At 39.2% G+C, this 20,501-nt stretch overlaps 1 protein-coding gene across 5 annotated transcripts in view; it reads left to right on the forward strand.

The window, feature by feature from the left end:
• LOC121911184 (reticulon-4-like) overlaps window positions 1-19,379 on the forward strand; it is a 41,321-nt gene extending 21,942 nt beyond the window's left edge. For 4 of the 5 annotated variants that reach the window (XM_042432444.1, XM_042432440.1, XM_042432441.1 and 1 more), the window contains 6 exons: window positions 9,813-10,020; window positions 10,960-11,098; window positions 15,916-15,985; window positions 16,339-16,385; window positions 16,918-16,976; window positions 18,064-19,379. In XM_042432444.1, coding sequence (XP_042288378.1) covers window positions 9,813-10,020; window positions 10,960-11,098; window positions 15,916-15,985; window positions 16,339-16,385; window positions 16,918-16,976; window positions 18,064-18,106 — 566 coding nt within the window. In that variant the 3' untranslated portion in view covers window positions 18,107-19,379. Of the gene's footprint in view, window positions 1-3,811; window positions 3,965-9,812; window positions 10,021-10,959; window positions 11,099-15,915; window positions 15,986-16,338; window positions 16,386-16,917; window positions 16,977-18,063 lie in introns of those variants that run through there. The other variant, XM_042432443.1, reaches the window with a different exon arrangement.
• The last annotated feature ends 1,122 nt before the right edge of the window (window positions 19,380-20,501 follow it).

A 20,501-nucleotide genomic window follows, 5' to 3' on the forward strand; every position in this document is an offset into this window, starting at 1 on the left:
AGTTTAAACGTTTTCATGGTTCCAGCTTCTCACATGTTTCTTTTCCTTCTCATGAATTAAAGTAAACTGAATATTTTTGGATGTTTGTTGGACAAAACAAGAAGTTGAAGAGATGCCTTGTGCAAAAAACCCAAAGATATTCACTTTATATTGATTGATTGATTGAGAGGAACCATCATATTAAAGTACTAAACATTCAACTCAGTCATCTTGTTCTCACCGCCTGCACAAGTTTCAGTTTATTATATTCAGGTTAATAACAGTGGAAATAACACTCTGGACTATTGTTGTGTTGTTTTATATAATTATTCAATACTTTGGCAGATCTGGTGTTTTTAAAATGAAATCGTCCAATAAAAATCAATCAATTTACTGTTATAGAGGACTAAATAAACCAGTTAATATTCACATTTGAGAAGCTGGAATCAGAGAATTTGGACATTTTCTTCTTAAAAAAACTCCTCAAAACGATTAATCAATGATTCGAATAGTTGGTAACTAATCATTGCAGCTCTAATTCAGTTTACTGTCATTTATGACAAAGAAAATCATTAAATTATGACGTTTGAGAAGCTGAAAGCAGCTGAAGTGAATAAAGAGTCCTGGGATGCGTAGTGTATGTAGACTGTCAGCGTCAACATATGTTATCTGTCTGCTGATCATCATGTGTCCCGTTGTTGTTTCATCATCTGAGGCCGCCGTGCGGCTGTCGCTTCACATCTCCACACCGAAGCCTTTTGTGTGCTGTGTGTGCGCTTCATAACAGAGTGTCAGCTCGGCTCTGTTCATCCAGCCGTCACTCAGGAGGGAGACGAGCCGGTAACGAGCGAGCTTCACGAAGCGGCGGAACGTGTTCGCTGCACGACTGAGAGAAGCTGCCGTGTCTCCCGTCAGGCTGTCAGGAGGGTTTGTGTGCGACGCTACGAGGCCGAGTCGCACTGTGACTAAGCACTATTTGGTGTGTGTGTGTGTGTGTGTGTGTGGTCGAGACTGTGTGTTTGCAATAGTAGTGAAATAACTTTATGTTGCAAGTCAGACTGCACAGAGTGTAATCCATCTGAAGAAATGAAGAACATCATCATCATCATCTTTTTGACCTCTTGCATGTTTTTCTCGGGCAGAATGACTCACCGTCTCCCCGCTGAAGTCTAGAGCTGCAATGATCAGACAGAAAATTGATCAGCAACTATCTTCATAATTGAATAGTCATTTTTTTTAAAGGAAAAATGACATAATTGCTTGTTGTTGTTTCTCAAAGGTGACGATTACGAGCTTTTCTGTGTCGTATATGACAGTAAACTGAATATCTGAAACGAGCATTTTTTCAGTATTTTCTGAATTTTTATAGACGAACAGTTAATTGATAATGAAAATAATGTTGAGTTGCAGCTGCAGTGAGGTCACTGAGATGCTCTGAGTGTTCAGTAGCAGATTTGCTTCATCAGCACTTGGAAAGCATCACACGTTACTTTGGTGGCTTCAAGTCGTTTTCACTACTTCTGGAGGTTTTAGAGACTAAATAACTAATTGATTAATTGAGAAAAATAGTCATTGAATTTGTTAGTTGCAGCCTTAATATCATATAATTAATATACAGAGAAAAATCAGCTCTATTGAAGCCTGTCTCTGTGTGTTTGGACTGCAGCTCTCTCAGCTGACAGCTTCTAGTTCCTTACATGGATTTTTTCATTTTTTAAAACTTCAGCAGATCTCTTGATCTGTTTCTTCCATATCAGTGGGTCGGTTTGAATCCCTGACTTTTATCTGTTCTGCTTGGCATTTCTGGAGCCTTGTTGTCCTTTTACAGCCCGGTTATGCAACGCTCCTCCTCATCATCCTCCTCCTCCTCCTCCTCCTGCTGTCATAATCCTTATTAGAAAACCCATTTCTTCATGATAAGAGACGCCCTTTCACACAGATACATGCGTCCGCAGGCCTCCGTTGAACTTTGAACGCTCTGCAGCATCACTAAGCGTCTACACCTAAATCTAAATTCAGCTCAAATACCGGTGGAGTTGTGATGTTTAAGGTGGAGACTACTCTGAACTCACATGTTTGTCAGTATCAGTTATGTGTGGAAAGGATCATAAAGGAGGTTTTGTGTTTTATTGTGCAGTCAGTCATAAAGGACACGAGAGTCTCGTCATGAATCGGTAGCAAAGTCTACAACTAGTGTACAAGAACATAAAGACGACTGTTTATTTATCAAACAATAACCACTAATTCTGACAGTTATTTGATTTTTTTTGTTCTCAGAAATACATTTTAAAAGTGAAAAAGTAAGTAAAGCTAAAGTTGTGTTGATGCCTGTAGACGCATTTTACATTTAGCATGTTTAGTGCGATATTCTCTAAGATACACAGGCAATTAATTGGAATTGATTAACTGTAAGTGCACCAAATTACTACTCTAATAGCAAATTACAGTTCCTTCCTTCCTGAGAGTCCTCCTGTTCATACTGACCATCAGAAGATCCCTTCATAATACACTTATACATAAGTCCCTCAATACTTCCACCTGCTGCTCAACAGGGAAACACTGTCCGAGGAAACACAAAGAGGGAACTTGATGCTAAAAGACTGTAAATGTGTCAGATATCCACTTGATATGACTAACTCAGACTGCTGAAGCTGAATAGAAGCTTCACACAGACTTTTAAATGACTGTGTGGACACACTGTGGATTTTGGCCTCCATCACTTCCATTGAAAGCACATTTGAAGGATCTTTCAATATCCAGTATGAACAGGAGGAATGATTACAGACACCTGACTGCTGGTTTAAGACACACTTGAAAAATTGTGAATCTGTCCTTTAATTTTCACTCTTCAGTTTACATCATGAAGTTAAAGGTGTGATGTGTTATATTTGCAAAAATTATTGCATTCAGTGGTGGAAAGTAACTAAGTACATTTACTCAACTACTGTACTTAACTACAATATTGAGGTATTTGTCCTTTACTTGAGTATTTCCATGTGATGCTACTTTCTACATTTCAGAGGGAAATATTGTACTTTCTACTCCACTACATTTATTTGACAGCTTTAGTTACTTTTCAGATGAAGATTTGACACAATGGATAATATAACAAGCTTTTAAAATACAACACATTGTTAAAGATGAAACCAGTGGTTTCCAACCTTTTTGGCTTTTGACGTCTTACAAAAAGCAGTGTGTAGTCGGGGTCACATTTCACATGTCTATGAGTTGTTAACAGCTCCACCAAATAGTGATTTTTCCCTCTAAACTTCTCACATGCTTTCATTTCAATAAATGTTCAAATGATCCAATATTTCAGCAAAAATCAAAGATTAGAGAAAAAGTCCAAAAACTGAAAACAGATTTGTGTATCAGAACTTTGTTTTTTCTTCTTTCCTCTCCCATTAATCATCTCACCACCCCTCAGATTTATCTGCTGACCCTTTGGAGGGGCCCGACCCCTAGGTTGGGAACCACTGGACTAAACTAGCTAACTGTATATAAAGTAGTGTAAACTAGCTCCACCTCCAGCAGCTACAACAGTAACATGCTGCTCTAACACTGATGCTTCACTATTAATAATCTAATGATGTCATATATAATAATATATCAGTCAGAGGGACCAAACCACTACTTTTACTGCAATACTTTAACTACATCAAGCTCATAATACTTATGTACTTTTACTGCAGTAAAGGGTCTGAGTACTTCTTCCACCTGTGAACTCGTTACACTCCTCGTGTAGTAATCAGCGTCCATCCACATTGAGAGGCGGAGCTGCGCATGTCCGCCTCTCTCTCCGCCTGTCTATCTCTCTCTCTCTCTCTCTCTCTCTCTCGGCCTGTTTCTCTGTCTCTCTCCCCGCCTGTCTGTCTCTATCTCCGGCCTCTCTGTCTCTCTCTCTCTCCCCTCCTGTCTCACGTCGTCAGGCGGAGCCGCCGAGCTGCTGCTGCTTAGTGGAGGTTCAAGATGGACGCCAAACAGGGTTAGTCTGGTTATAATCTTTTGTTTACCGACCGTCTCTTGCCTCGATTACATGCCGCATTTGCGTAGCGTTATGTCACGTTTATGACCGGCTTTATGTTTGCATGAGCACCGAGAGAACGGCCGCGGTCAGCCTGGGGAGGGTGGAGGGAGGACCGGGCCGCCTGCGGAGGTCATGCCGGACGGTGTAACGGTTCCCCTGCTGGTGAGGACGCCGCTGTCAGACGGCATCCTGGGGAGGATATTTAAACACTTCGGGGTCGTGTTAAAGAGAGAGAGGAGGATGCTGGAGGTTAAAACACAGCGGGTAAAACGGGATCAGCGGCCCGTGTTTAGCTCACTGTGATGCGGTCTATTTTTAGCCAGGCTCCGGTGGAGCTAGCACGCCTGCTACCATATGTAGCCAGGCGGCCACATTTGGACCTCCTCCTCCTCCTCCTCCTCCTCCTCCTGTCATGTTGGCTGCTCGGTCCGTGTCTTTACATGCACACAATGGCTCTAACGACCAAAAACTACCGGCCACCGCCGCTGTCGTTAACGCCACCGTGTCGGCTAACAGAGCTAGCATCGAGTTAGCATCCTGTGCCGTCTGATAACGCAGGGACAGCTAGCTGTCAGCTAACTGCGAACGCCCACATGTCTGCTCCATAAACACGAAGCTTCCAGAAAATGAACCAGTCCTGCGGTTTCTGATTAATTCTGTGTCTAAATATCCTCCGGTTGTGTTTAAAACCAGCCGAGAGGCGTCGTCTGGTCTGGAAACTGCAGTTTGTCGTAATGAAAGCGCTGCAGCACTGACATCTATTTTTAAAATGGACAATCGTTAAGATAAGTCGAATATAATAGACTGTAGTTAAATGTAGTATGTACTTTGTGGGGCAGTGGTGGCCTAAAGGTTGGAGAACTGAGCTCAATCCCCGGACCGGCAGGATAAATCTGGGTGGGGAAAGTGTAAAAGCAGCCTCATTACCGCCGCTGACGTGCCCTTGAGCAAGGCCTCTAACTCCAACCGCTTCACTGGAGCTGCAGCTGGTCAGACTGTGGATGTGTGTAACTGTGTGCATGTGATCAGGGTATTCCTCAAAAGAGAGGCTTCCTCTCAGTGAATAAATTAAAGTTAAAAATAAAAAGCTTCAGATGGACGTTAACTGTGCAGAAAGGTTTCCAAGCAACAGAGGAGCTGATTATACTGTTCAGTCTCACATGTAAATTTATCATTAATGTCTGATGTTTAAACATTATAAATTATAATTCTCATGTATTACAGTTGGCTTTAGTGTTGTATATTAATGGTATCCAGCCAATCATCCATTGTTTTCTGCTGCTTATCCGCGTCCAGGTGGTGATTTATGAGTAATTAGTTATATTATTGGGAATGATTGTTATGATTGCCAGGACTTAATGACAAACGTCAAATAAATTTAAATAAACCAACTTTATTTCAGATTGCACTTGGTAAATGATTCTAGGTCTTATCATCATTAATGGTTTTTATTGATACATTTCATACTTTGACCATTAAAATGTCTTTAAAAGTCTTAAACTTACCTTAGTGAAGCCTGCACAAACCCTGGATATTGGAAAATCAAGAGAGATTAAAATATCCCAGATGCTAAGGTGACTTCTTCAAAATGTCTTGTTTTGTCCGACTACCAATCGCAAACTCAAAGATATTCAGTTTACTATCATATAGAGCTGCAATGATTAGTTGATTGATAGAGAATTAATAGGTAACCATTTTGATAATTGATTGATGTCATTTTTTGAGGGTAAAAGTTTAGCAAGTCTCAGCTTCTCAAATGTGATGATTTGATGCTTTTCTTTGTCATACGTGATAGTAAACGAAATATTTTGGGGACTTTTGTATTGTTGGTCAGACAAAACAAGACATTTATAGACTTTGATGAATTATAATGACACTTTTACACTATTTTTGTAGACAAAACAGAAATAATCGTTAGTTGCAGCCTTACTGTCGTATTTGATGAAGAAAAGTAGAACATCTTCACATTTGATTTGCAGAAATCAGCAAATAGTTTGCATTGAAAATTGAAACAATTAAAGAATGTGTCGATTGATTATTCAATTGATCATTTCAGCTCATGTTTCTCTCTGCATTGTAACTTGAATATTTCTAGTTTTTTTCTTTTTTTTACTGTCAGACTAAATATGTAGTTAAAGACACTTTGTGCTCTTAGAAGTTGTGACTGGAATTTATAATTTCGACCTTTAATAACCTGATCAATCAATCAATAATGAAAATAGTATTTGTTACTAAAGATGCACTAATATGAAAGATGGAAAAGCAACAAATCACATTTGAGAAACTGAAAACAGAGAATGTTCTGCAGTTTTGAGCGATAATTACTTAAATAATTGTTTCAGTAAGTGTTTATAGTTGTTGAACAGATGAAGCAGTCAGTTGGGTTTATCTGCTTGGAAACAGCAACTTGTTGCAGTAAATCTGATTTGAGGTTTTCAGCCTCATAAGCTCATTTTATTGCCTGTTAAGCCGTTTTAACAAATATTTTAGTCGGCTGCCAAATGTTTTGTGGCCGGTCAGTCAGTCTGCGGCGTTGAGCGGCGTGAACACATCACCAGCAGCAGCACCTGTCTTTGTGTCTCTGAGCAGGAGAACATCAGCTCGGTTTGCATTTGAATGCTGCTTTGCTTATCAGAAAACACTTTATCTGTCGATGTATGCGAGACCTTTGACACTTCAGCTCACTGTCTGGTTCTTCCAGCAAAGTTGCACCTCTAGAACTGATTTAACATATTACACAAAACACTGAAAGTGCTCCGGCCCACCATTTTAAAGTGAATTGTTGAATTATCCAGGCCTGTAGTATTAGCCGTGTGGCTGCTGATAAGAGAGGCAGAAACATTAAACTGTCAGATTCCAGCGTGCACTTCGACATGATGCGCTTGTCGTTCAGTCAGAAAGTACAGCATGTATCGGCTGTGAGCGACGTCAGCGCTGCAGCGGCCTGCAGGACACCCAGGACTCTCCTTCACTTCTAATATTGTCCACTGACCTGCCTGGAATTCCCTGGTGAAATATAAGCATGCTCGGGTCCGGGCTCAGGTCACGAAGCTCAGCTGTCCCCCCCAGGGGAGAGTCCGACCCCCCACCCATCATTTCACCACCCGAATATCTGTGTCCTCAGAGAGGGGAAAAGCTCCCCGCGGCACCCAGCACAGAGCTGCAACTAACCATTCATGATTTAATCTGTCCATTGATTGATTGTTTTCTTGATTAATTGATTAGTTTTTTGGCTCAGAAAATGTTGAAAAATGTGAGTCACTGTTTGTGAAAACCCAAGATGACGTCCTCAAATATCTTTTTTTGTCCACAAAACAAAGATATTCAGTTTACTGTCATAGAATCAGAGAATTTGGACTTTTTTGTTCCTTAAAAAATGACTCAAAACGATTAATCAGTTAACAGAATAGTTGGCAACTAATCGATTAATTGACTAATCATTGCAGCTGTTGAACCAGCGAACCTCTAATATAGAGCTGCAACAACAGAAAATTAATCTGCAGTGTTTTTGATAATTGAATAATTGTTTTATGTCGTTTTTTTAAAGCAAACATGCCAAAAAAAATGTTGGTTTCAGCTTCTCAACTGAAAACATGAAGCTTGTCTTTGTCGTTACATGACAGTAAACTGAATATCATTTTGGTTTTGGACTGTTGGTCGGATCATTTTGCACCATTTTACGGACCAAATGATTTATCGATTAATCAGGAAAATAAGTTGTAACCCTACTCTGAGATGTCATCATGGTAAACAACGGCTTGAATAGTGGCGGTTGCTCGTGACTCGACTCAACACGAGAACCCCGTTCATACTGAAAACAGCACATGATGATGATGTCTGTAATAATTATCCGTCCTCTACTGCAGCTGTCGAAACTCTGAACTCAAAATTTTTTGTCAGTTAAAAGCTGCTGGACATTTGATTGGTAAAAAGACAAAGTTGGACATTGGAGCAAATGAGGTCTGAATCAAACCACGACTCAGAGTTTAAATCTCAACACTGAGCTGTGTCGTTCCATAACATCATCATTAAGATGTTTTTTTTAGAGGAGGGGGGCTCTTTTGGGCAGCTCATTAAGTGGAGCTGGTGTTGCTTTACTTGAAGGTCATCGTTTTGGCGTCGGGGGGTAAAAAGTAGAAGAAAGTCCAGAAGGTACAGAGATGAGGAAGATCAGTGAGTCAGAAGCTGCAGTGAGTTTCCTCCTGCAGGGTTTTTTTTTTTTGGACTCATCTGAACGTAAAGAGAGTCTGATATATAGCTAACGTGTGACCTCTGACCCCAGCAGAGCTAAAGATGCTCCACCTCCAGAGGATCACACGCTCCAACCATGTGACGGTTGGAGAAGTGAAGCAGAAAATTTGACTCTAGTTTCAGCTGCCAGTAGAGTCAGAAACTGTCTGAAATAGATTTTCCCTGTAGAGATATTAACTCAACACTGATTGATTTTGTGAGACTCTTACATTTCTAGTTTGGACCCAAAACTAATTGATCCCCTGACTTTATCTTGACTCTGAATCAGTGCGTCTCCCACATGTCACATGACAATCTCATTTTTTTCTGAGCTCATTGTGCACATTAGCTGACAAGAGATGTAAAATAAACAGATTTTGTGTTTAAGGCTCATGTTAGAGACAAAGTCTGGTCATGCAAAGTTTCCCTAAAGTGTCTATAATCAATATCTTTTAAAGTAATTGTCTGATGTGTCAGTGTGTAATGTGTCGGTCGTGGCTCATAGTGATGAACCTACAGAGACTCTGCAGCTCCTCTCGGCTTTACGGAGCTTTATAGTGAGTTTCAGCTCATTGTTTATCTGTCCGGCTGCAACTTTACTGTTCTGGTTCACTCTCAGAGTCTTATAGCGTCGTCTTCAGAGAGAAGAAGCTGTAAAAGTCACTGTACACTACCTGCTCAGCACCAAACAGACACAGTTAGCTGTAGACTAGCTGGTGAACATAGTGGAGCATTTAGCAGCTAAAGAGCCAGATATTTCCCTCAAGAGTTGGTAGAGAGTAAAAACAGAGCTAAAAGAGAGTGAATATTGGACTTACATTCACCAGGTGAACAGAAACACGACTCCACATGAATGATAATGTTGCTCCGTAACTGCTGGATGTGAAGTAGGCAGCTATTTGCTAACATGTTAGCCACAGCTACTTTTTAAGCAGGTAATGTGAGAGAAGTTATGTTGACAGACTATTTTACAGCAAAAAAGTGGACAAAAAACATAAATATAAACAGCTTTAACCAGATTGAAACTATAAAGGACCAAAAATAGAACCCTGAGGAACCCCACAAGTAATTATTGTCATTATCAATGTGAGGTTGATGTTGCTCCGTAACTGCTGGATGTGGAAACAAGCAACTGTTTGCTAACAAGTTCAACATATCAACTTAAAAGATGATCATATGTCAGTGTTGTGGTCACTGCTTGTTTCTGCTGAAAACTAGTGGATAAAACAATCAGTTAATGCAGGTTTAATTGATTATTGGGCGTGTTAATTGTTGTACACAAGTATTTTAAACAACTTGTGAGGTCAAAATCGCAGCACAATCCAACTAAATTAGCTATTTGAACTATTAATCAAATAAATATAATTTAAATTCTAATAAAATAAATTCTTCATTTAAATATGTCTTTTTTTAGCTGTTAAATTAAAGGTCAGACAAGTTCAACATATGAAATACAGTAAATAATGCTGCTGAACGTCCAGGCTTCATTTGGAAAAAAACCAAACTCAGTCCCCTCTGTTGTCTGGATGATTGACACTAACCGCTCTTCGTCGTCGTCCTCCTCTTCCTCCTGCAGTGGTGGATCTCCTCTACTGGCGTGATGTGAAGACCACAGGAGTGGTGTTCGGCGCCATCCTGCTGCTGCTCCTCTCCCTCACGGTGTGCAGCATCGTGAGCGTCTGCTCCTACATTGGCCTGGCTCTGCTGTCAGTCACCATCTGCTTCAGGATATACAAAGGCATCCTGCAGGCCATCCAGAAGTCAGATGAGGGACACCCATTCAAGTGAGTACCAGACAGACGAGACTAAATAAGCTTTCAGGGTCACGAAGGTAAAAAAATATTGACTTTTCCTTCATTTCTGAGAAGTCTGCATGTTTCACGTTTGAGGCATTTGACTGATAAAGACTCTAAAGTAATAATAATGTGTATTAATAGTAACACAGTTTGGAATAAAGCACATTTTAAGGTATTCAGACACTTTTTTATATAACAGACTAGAATCTAATCTAGAACAAGTGACACCAGAGTAGCGTTGGATATAAAATCAAACATTAAAAGTGAGTTTTTATTTGATTTGCATCCCTGCATGTCTGGTTTCATGGAAAATGAACCCGGCCAATCACAGAATGATCAATGACCTGATTAATCTTGGAGCTGGAGGCAGTGTGACCTGGCTGCTGATGTGATGGATGTATGTTGGACCCCAGATTAGATTTTTTTTCTCTTTTGAAGTTTTGTATTTTGATGGTTTTAAACAACTTTAAGCTTCAGTCTTTTTATTATTTATGTTTTTATGAACACGTGAGGAACTATAAGTGGATCTTTTATTAAAGTTTTCTGTTTATAACTGAGCCTTTCTTCTTCCACGTCTTGTTGTTTTGTTTGATCGTTCATCCTCCTTCCTGGCTGTGCGACAAAACCTTCTTACTGTGTTCGACCTCGCAGCGCTTTACAGACCAATTAGCTCAGATTAACACACTGTAAGCCGGGGAAAGTGAGCTCAGAGTCAGTCACATTACAAGCTGATTTCTACAGATTTTCCAGGTTTTAAACTTCAATAAGAAGACAGAAAAGAAGCTGAATTTCCTCGTTCTTATTACGAGGAAACGTCAGAGCTTGAAGTCAGATTTGTACACTTTGAATCCTCGTCTGTGCATCTATTCGTCTCATCCTCGGCTCCTCTGTTCTGTATTAAACCCGCTCCTCTGCTGTCTCTCTCAGGCAGTACCTGGACCAGGAGGTGGCGCTGTCCGAGGACATGGTCCACAAGTACAGCGACATGGTTCTGGCCAGACTCAACAAGAGCATCGGTGAACTGAGGCGCCTGTTCCTGGTCGAGGACCTGGTCGACTCCATCAAGGTGAGAACAACTGCGGTTCACACTAACTGGACCCAGAAATGATCATTAATATTAACGAGGTAAAAGAGCCTGAAGAGAAAACGATTTAAAGCCACATGTTCAATAGTCTTTAAGTGATATTCTCCCATTTAAACTATTGCCAAATGAATAAAAAACAATATGCAGGTAGAATTAATTTAGCTAGCTTCACACTGTGATATTTGTAGTAAAGTGGGGTAAAAATACAGAATTTTGAAGCCCATCCAATAACTTTTATTAAAACCACAGCTGGCGAGAAATTAAAAGACAAACTGAACAAATGAGTCGTGGAGGTTATTTTGGGTCCTGAAAGAAGTTCAGTGTTAATTGAAAAGGTTTTAACCAGACAGAAACTGCAGATTCGACCCGATTTTAAACACAAATAGGTCGCCCTGATTCACTTTAAAATGTTATAAACTACAGTAAGTTTGGGGAGTATATATTTTACATGTTGTGGCTAAAATTTTAATCTGAGGCTGCCGTGAAATAAAACTGAACAGACGGATCATGTCGTCCATGTAACGCTGCCTTTCTCTTCCTGAGAGTACAAGACAACCTACGAGAGTGTTTAAGTCACACTTCACATTTTAATCTGCACAAACAAAGTACTGTAGACAGAAAGGCAGCCTTACTCGTTGTTACACTGTGTAGTTTTAATATGAAAAAAAATGATGTCCTGCCAAAAATCCAATAGATTTCTGGCATTTCAACAGCCAGATTGTTGATCGATCAGGTGATTAATCGGGCGTAGTGACCTGAAACTGTACGTCAAACAACAATCGATCTGACAGACATTCAGCCTGATTCTAAATCGACCAGTTCAGGGTTCAAACTGGGCTCAAAGGACGGTTCACAGTTTATTAAGTGTGTCTTAAACCAGCAGTGAAAGAGGTTTTCCTCGCTGTAATCATTCCTCCTGTTCATACTGGATATTAAAAGATCCTTCAAATGTGCTTTCAATGGAAGTGATGGAGGCCAAAATCCACAGTGTGTCCACACAGTCATTTAAAAGTCTGTGTGAAGCTTCTATTCAGCTTCAGCAGTCTGAGTTAGTCATATCAAGTGGATATCTGACACATTTACAGTAGGCTTTGGCAATATCTGCTTTTACATTTTACATAAAACGGAGCTGCTGGTGATAGAAGTCAGTGTAGCATGTATGACACTGTCTAGCCTACAATGCTGTGTGTCTAATATGCAATTAGCCTACTTAGACGAGTCTTTCTGGGTTTACATACTTATGGCCCATAGAATAATGATTAGATGGGACAGAAGCGTCATTCTTCCATAGCTTCTTGCTGGAGGACCGGCGGACACATCAGCGGGCTGAACGGAGGTGATGTGCGGACGGTGCTGGCCGACTTTGCATAAAATCATCTGGCTAATAAACTGCTTTTATAGCTGGAAGAAGTCATCTCAAGATAAAGTCATATGTGGCCATATTTTCATGGTTCCACACCACTCGCAGTTGCCATCTTTGTTCCACCAGCAGAGACGGACCTCTGGTGGCGCGCGCTGTGCACTGCAACACATCGCCTCAATACTGCAACTCCGAATCAGTTAAATAGAAAGAAAAGCTTCTGTATTTTTAAGCATCAAATTTTCCTCTTTGTGTTTCCTCAGACAGTGTTTCCCTGTTGAGCTGCAGGTGGAAGTATAGTAACAAAAAGAGGGACTTTGGCACTAAAAAGACTGTAATGTTGAAAGATATCTACTTGATTTGACTCATTTGGACGCTGAAGCTTCATATTAGCTTCAGATAAACTTTTAAATACATTTTACACAGAAGGAGGACTGTGGATTTTGTTTTGAGACTTACTCCTTTTAATCTGTACACTATCTGTCCAGCTTTAGGGGTAGGGTTATGGGTAGGGGTAGGGTTAAGGTTAGGGTTAAGGTTAGGGTTATGGGTAGGGTTGGGGTTAAGGTTATGGGTAGGGTTAAGGTTAGGGTTATGGGTAGGGTTGGGGTTAAGGTTAGGGTTATGGGTAGGGTTAAGGTTAGGGTTATGGGTAGGGTTAAGGTTAGGGTTATGGGTAGGGTTGGGGTTAAGGTTAGGGTTAGGGGTAGGGTTAAGGTTAGGGTTATGGGTAGGGTTGGGGTTAAGGTTAGGGTTATGGGTAGGGTTAAGGTTAGGGTTATGGGTAGGGTTAGGGTTAAGGTTAGGGTTATGGGTGGGTTATGGACTTTGTTTTTTAGATATGTGAGATTTAGGAGTGACGTGTTAAAGTGTTTTACCACCATTAACACCAGACAAGGAGTTTGTGGTGGAACAACACCTTACATAGACTCTTAATGTTGGGTTTTAACCTTGACTCGGCGCATTAAGGAGACGTAGAGGTTCTGTCCTTTCAGTCAGTGGTTTTGTGTTAATCAGCAGCTCCTGCAGCGGGTTAATATGTGCGTAGATCAGTGTTGGTAACAGATGACAGACATTCAGAGCGCTGCAGCTGTCGGAGGGCTGTCGTCACCTCGCTGCAGCTCCCGCCCTCCATCCTGCAGTCCAAATACAGAGCTGCACGCTGAAGAAACTCCCTTAGAGGGTAAAAAACAGTCCGATTTTCTTTTAATCCCATCAGGAGGAAGTTTGAGCCTCAGGAATGTTTTAAAATTCCCTCAGATGATTACAAGCGCGTGTGTCTGGATGTATTATGGGGATATTCTAGTTTTCCTCTCATTAACTTTGGTGAATATTTACAACCCAGCAGGTCGTTAAAGTGTCACACATATTCAATCAGCCTCCAGTCAGAAATCTAAACCGCTGTTTGTGTCGGGACTCTTTTCTCTGCTCGCTGTTTTCATCATCAACACGTCACTTTATATTCCAGCACTGTGAGGATTCATATTACTACAGCTTCAGGGTCAAAGAATCAGCCACCAATAACAAACAAATCTGAAGTACTGAAGTGGAATTTTAGTGTTGATTGTGTCGTGTTTTTACCATTTATGACCGTTCTCAGACTAGAAACAGGCTGCAGAATCACCTTTTTTAATGAAAATAACTGTTATTGTCATAGTTTTGTTCGTCTTTTATATTGTGAATAATAATTGTACTTATGCTGATGTGAAAGCAGCATCACAGGAAACCTCACTAATCGATTTACTGCTTAAAAATCAATGATTCAGTTACTAGAACATGTATCACTAACTATTTGGATAAATGGTTGAAGCAACATTCACTGGTTCCAGTTACTTAAATGGTTTATATCATTTAAACTGAATATCTTTAGATTTTGGACAATTGTTCAGACAAAACAAAAACATTTGACATCATCTTTGATGGATCGATTCATCGGGGGGGAAAAAAAACAGATTAATCAATATTTTAAATAATAAACATGAGTTGCTCCAGATAATTTGTTCTTGAAATGATCAGTTCAACAGGTTGTAATAAACCCTGATTCTTCCTTTTAAAGGACAAAAGAAACGTGAATTATGACAGTTTGAAGACGCTAATAAGAAACATTGATCCATCGTTCTGATCATATATATATAATATACAGGAAGTCATGTCGATGTCACAGAATAAGACTTAAAAACCAGGAAACTACAACTGCAATGATAAGTCGCTTAATCAATTAGTCAGCTGACAGAAATTAAATCGTTTTGTTGGTTTCAGCTTCTCAAATTTGAGAATTTGCTGCTTTTCTTGTCTTACATGATATTAATACTGAATATTAATCTGGAAGTTTTTTGATTATTGATACATTAAAAGTAATTTTTTAAGCAAAAATCCTGAATGTTCTTTACTTCAAACTTCTCAAATGTGACTTTTAGCTGTTTTTCTGTCTTATATGTGACAGTAAATTGAATCATCTGAAGGTTTTGGACTGTTACTGTGGGTTCAGAGACACTGTGGATGATATTTTTACACTTTTTTTTATTGATTAATTGATAAAATAAGCCCTATGAAGACATGAATGTGTGTGTAATCGTAGTCATAAGGATGTTTTATTTACAGCCGGCTGATCCGTGGATGTGTTGAGATATTTATGTCGGTGTTTATGGTTCGTAAAGAGAGAAACAGATTCAGCCGGTCTGATCTTTTTTAGATTTCCTCTTTGAGTCTTGAGGTTTATTTTTAGAAGAAGACGCTCTGCAGGAGACGCGTCGCTGCAAAGATTCATGACTGAATAAAGCAACGAGCTGCACTGACGACTCCGCAGGGAAACTTTAAACGCTATTGATCCACAGCTGCTGTTTGTTTTCCATCTTTTTTCCATAAAAAACATTATTATTGAATTCTGCTGTTTCAACCTTTTAACACACAGAAGTTGAAACACATCAGTTAATCTGCAGCTTATTTTCCCAATTAATTGAGAATTAAAACGTTAGAAAATAGTGAAAAATCACAAATTTTTGAGAATCCAAGGTGACGTCTTCGAACATGTTTAGTCTAACAGTCCGAATATTATAGAAAGTCATAAAAAACAGAAAAAGGTAGCAAATCTTTACATTTTAAACGCTGCAACAAGACGTTTTTTTTGCATTTTTGCTTTAAAAATGACTTAAATGATTAATTATTAATCACAATAGTTGCTGATTCTGTTTTCTGTCAATCAGTGAATCGTTTCATGTCTCCAGCTGTTCTGATCTGTCAGGTGAACTGCCTCATTAATCAATAATTTGCTATTAACTATTAAATTGATCCCCAACTGTTCTGACTGAAAGATAGTTAGTTGCAGCTCTACTGACCTCTTGTTACTCTTCAGGAAATATTCCTGCTGTTTAAATAGAACAATATAAACTCAGTTTTTCATGTTTTTAATCCTTTTTCTGTCGTCTTTTGTTCTCTGCAGTTTGCTGTGTTTATGTGGATCCTGACCTACGTCGGTGCCTTGTTCAACGGGCTCACCATCGTGATTCTGGGTGAGTCACATGTTTAAAATATGAAACTGTCATTTCCCATCATGCACTGGGCTTTAACGACATGTGGTCCTCTGCCTTAAAGTACAGTCATTTTCAGAGATTTAAAGCCTCCGTGTGCAGGACTGTAATAGTTTCTACTTTGGCTCCATCTGGTGGTGATTTATAGAAATGCACACGGCTCAAATAAAAACATGAAGCTGAAGCTGTGAGAATAATATGAAAGAAGAGTTAAAGAATAAAAGAATTATAAACAATGAGTTAAACTGTTCAAAATAATCAAAGTTTTAGTGAAAGTTGCAACAGATGGAAAATTCTGGAAACATAATTTGACTTTTCTTCTTCTTCTCTCTCAGCTGTGGTTGGAGTGTTCAGCGTCCCGATCGTCTATGAGAAACACCAGGTGAGAACCCATAATGCACCTCTGTCTCTGCAGAGTTTAACAGCAGTGACAGACGATCAGCAGCTTTTATTCCATCAAACTTCAGATAAAACTTGAATGAATTCTTCTGAAATCGGTTAATTCATCTCTCTATTTTCTGCATCTTATCCTGGTTCAGGTTGTTTATGTAATTAATTATATTACAAATAATTATTATATTCTGCTGGGATGTTGTGGAAAAAAATTGATATGACAATAAATAATCTTACTTTCATAGTTTGGCCGGTTTGATGGTGAAACAGGTATTAATGTCTCTCTCTGTGCTGATTAAAAGTCTTATTTAACTTTATATCTGGGATGTAAACAAGCATCCTGATGAAGACATGATGAGCTACGACTTGAAAAACAACCACAGAGTCAAAAATCCTCTGATTGATTGATTGATTGTAGTTTAACAGCTTCTTTCCATCAGGATTGATGTTGTGAACATTAGTAGTGAGAGATGATACGTTCTCCTGCAGACAGTAAACATGATGTTTGTGTTTGTTTTCAGGATAAGATCGACCACTACTTGGCTCTGGTCAACAACCAGTTCAAAGACGTTGTTGGAAAGTAAGTAGATCGTTTTATAGAATATTATAAACATAGAATGAAAAACTTGTCCTAGAGGATGATTATTAGTACTATTACTGTTATAACGTTACTGAACAGATTCACTTGAAAAAAACAATATATGACATGTAGTTAGTTGCAGCTCTGTGTGTTGAGCAAATGAAAAAAATAGGATTAAATATTAAACATTTAAAGCTATAATATGTAATTATTCCACATGAAAATGTCTAAAAACAACTAGACCTGTGTTATATATGTTGTTGAGTTGTGTATTTTCAAACTCAGAGAAATCTGTAATTTAATCAAAGTAACGGACCGTTTCATTTGGTCGCCTGTCGATAGCGTCATACCTCCTCTACCAAAGAGTAAACACGCACAAGATGCATACGGCGGCGCTGTGTTTGTCCGCTACAATGGCGTCTACCAAAGAGTAACTTACACACATACAAGATAATACATCGGTGTTGTGGTTGTTCCACACAAACTGTTATAAATGGACTTTTATTCAGTTTTAAGTCACATTTTCATGATAAATTTAGGTGGTTTTTAACTATATCTTTTAGCCGGAAGAAGGATTTTAGTCATTGGACGTCTGGATCTTAAGTTATCAGAGAAATAAACTGGACAAACGTTAGCAGCAGCTCGGCTAACAGCCCCTCCAGGAAGTCTGGTGGTCACCAAACATCGTCGGAGAAACACTGATTTTTTAAAAAATTTTTTAGGTGAAACAGCTTTATTCAATGTTTTTACCTGTAATCTCCGGGTCCGCTTGTTCTGGAGAGGAGGAGACCTCTGTGAATGATGAACACTGGAGTAATCCTATCCCAGTGAAGCTGGTTATTTAACAGCAAAGACAACAACTCCCATGATCCCTTGCTACCTCACACCGTCATCACACTCCGTCTTTTTGTTATTGTTTTGATTGAGACCCCTAGCGGCTGAAATTACATATTATGCATTTAAAGTTAGAAATAACTGTACTGTTGAGGTAAATTAAGTCCTGTTGCTGTTTATGAACTGTTAGTTTAAAGTATCTTCTGATGGTTGTTAAATGTTCTTCTCTTTTTTTTTTTTTCTCGTCTTTTAGGATCCAGGCAAAGGTTCCCGGGATGAAACGCAAGGCAGAGTGAAGTGACGACACGTCAGAGTTTGGATTCAGGAAGTCCTGAGAGGAAGATGGTTGGATTGGGAGGAAGGGGTGCATGGGTGGGGGAGGGGGGGAGGGTTTGATATGAAGGCAGGCTGGAGGAGGAGAGGAGGGGTCTGGCGTGGACGCAGCCCTTCTAACTTTATTTGTCAAAATAATAAAAACACTTTTTTTCCAGTTCAGAATTCCTTTTTTTCCTTTTTTTTTTTTTTTTTTTTGGTGTGTTTTCTGGAAAAGTGGAAGCAGGTCGGAGTTCAGCACCGAGCTTCACGACACCGAGGTCGTTCTGATGATTTACGTCTCCCCAACTTCTGTTTTTTTTTTTTAATCAAGTTTTGAAATGTTTGTTTCTGTGAAATGTTGAATCTCACAGAAACACATTTCGAATGAACGCTCCCTCTCCACACCCTCCTTCAGGGTGTTTTTTTCTCCTCTTTTTTTTTTTTTTTTTGGTCATTTAGATTTTTTCCGGCAGTCGAGCCGAGCGGAGAGATTTTTTTGTTTCTTCGTCTTGTTGCTGCTGTTTTTGAGAAAGACGAGCGAGCCGCAAACAGCACCTCATTTGTATTTTTCTTTTCTTTTCTTTTCTTTTTTTTTTGGTATTACTGAGTTAGAAGTATTTTGTGATTTTACTGTTTTACTGAAATACCGTCGTGTCCCTCAAGCTTCGAGCTCGTTTCCTCGGTAACCTGCTGCGTGGTTTCGCCTCGATGCAACGAATGACGGATTTGTGAACGACGTCTTTGACTCCTGATGAGGCGGCGGCGGCGGTGGGAGGGTGTGGGAGGGGAGGGAAGGGGGGGTTGTTCTACCATTTAAAAACTTCATCGCTTCTGAGTAACTCTAGCTAGAAACATCTAGAAAACCTTTGCCAGACAAATAAAACACATTAATTACATACAAGTCGTTATTTCCATGTCATTGCAGCTGTCTAGTGATGAAAAACTCTGGAAGGAAACACGTTTACATTCATCCACATCAGATAAAACATTAAAAAAATGTAAAAAAGAAAAAAAATGAAATGGGATTTAAAGAAAAAAATAACCATACTGTCTGTGGAGCTGATATCTTAATAAAGTTGCAACTTGATGTGACTTTGGGAAACCTTCAAGCATTTGTTTGTTATGCAAGTATAATTGTGAATGATAAACTTCATACTTCAATTGTGACGATAAAAAGCTTCCAGCTGGGAGCCGTGTTTGTGGAATGCATTGTGAGATGTAAACAATTATCAATAAAGCTTCTAGACGAAGAAAGTCCCGCCTCCTCATCTGTCTGTCAACTTGGCTAACTCCAGTTAGCTTCTGTTAGCTTCAGTCTGCCAAGGAAAATGGAAGAGAACTGATGAAAAGCAGTGGTGCTGTTCCATATTCACTTTAACACAGGATACCTGAACTACTCAGTAATTATTTAATGCTGATATTAAAGAGTTGAGACATTCTTCCACAAAAACATGAACACATGAACAGCATATTGCACAAACACAAGCTTTGCATTTGAAAGTGAACTCATGAACAGTTAATTATTTATGCAATTAACACAAGTGTGCTGTCCTAACGAGTGTCTAAAGATTCTCCAGCTGCACGTGAACTGACAAAAACTAGAAGTGCTTTGCAGTCGTTAATGTGAGAAGAGATAATACATAGAAATGTATGAAGCGTTTCTAGTTCAACTGTTGAAACTACAGACTTCAGTTTACTGATATTTCTTAAGTGTAAAAAAACAAGATGTGGCCAGCTGCTTTACATGGGTGTCAAATGAGGATTTATCAAATATTATCCCTAAATTATACCGTGACAAAATAATTTCAACCCAAAGCTCCACTCTTTTCTAACAAAAGAATAACCTCATTGACAGAGATGCAGTAAATAATGTTATTCAGTCTGTAATGTAGCTATAATAAAAATACAAACTGTTTTGTAGCTTAAAATAAAACAATTTAATATAGACTGATCTGTTGAGTTTAATACATTTATATTTATTGAAATGTGGTGATATCTATGCATTCAGATTTTAAGACGGTACAAATTATCCAGCAACAAAAAAAGCCTGAAAAGCCGGCAGTGAGAATGGAAATACAGAGAGTTGTTGCTATGGAAACGATACATCCCGTCTTGTCCAGTCGCATTGGTGTAAACTGGCAGGCAACAGGTAAGAAATGTATTTGCAGAAAAAATTAGAAAAGAAATGAAGAGTAAAATACAATAAAGGAGTAAATAAGAAACGTGTAGAGTGACATCACGACTTGATGAACATGTTAAATTTTTCCGTTTCACTTCGTCACATAGAATTAAGAAATAACAACTGGGTATCATTTTGTGTGTGTGTGTGTGTGTGATGTCACTGCTGAGACGTGATGTGTTGAGTCCTTTGAAGTG

The sequence above is a fragment of the Thunnus maccoyii genome, chromosome 14 (genome assembly GCF_910596095.1).
Source record: "Thunnus maccoyii chromosome 14, fThuMac1.1, whole genome shotgun sequence".
NCBI lineage: Eukaryota > Metazoa > Chordata > Actinopteri > Scombriformes > Scombridae > Thunnus > Thunnus maccoyii.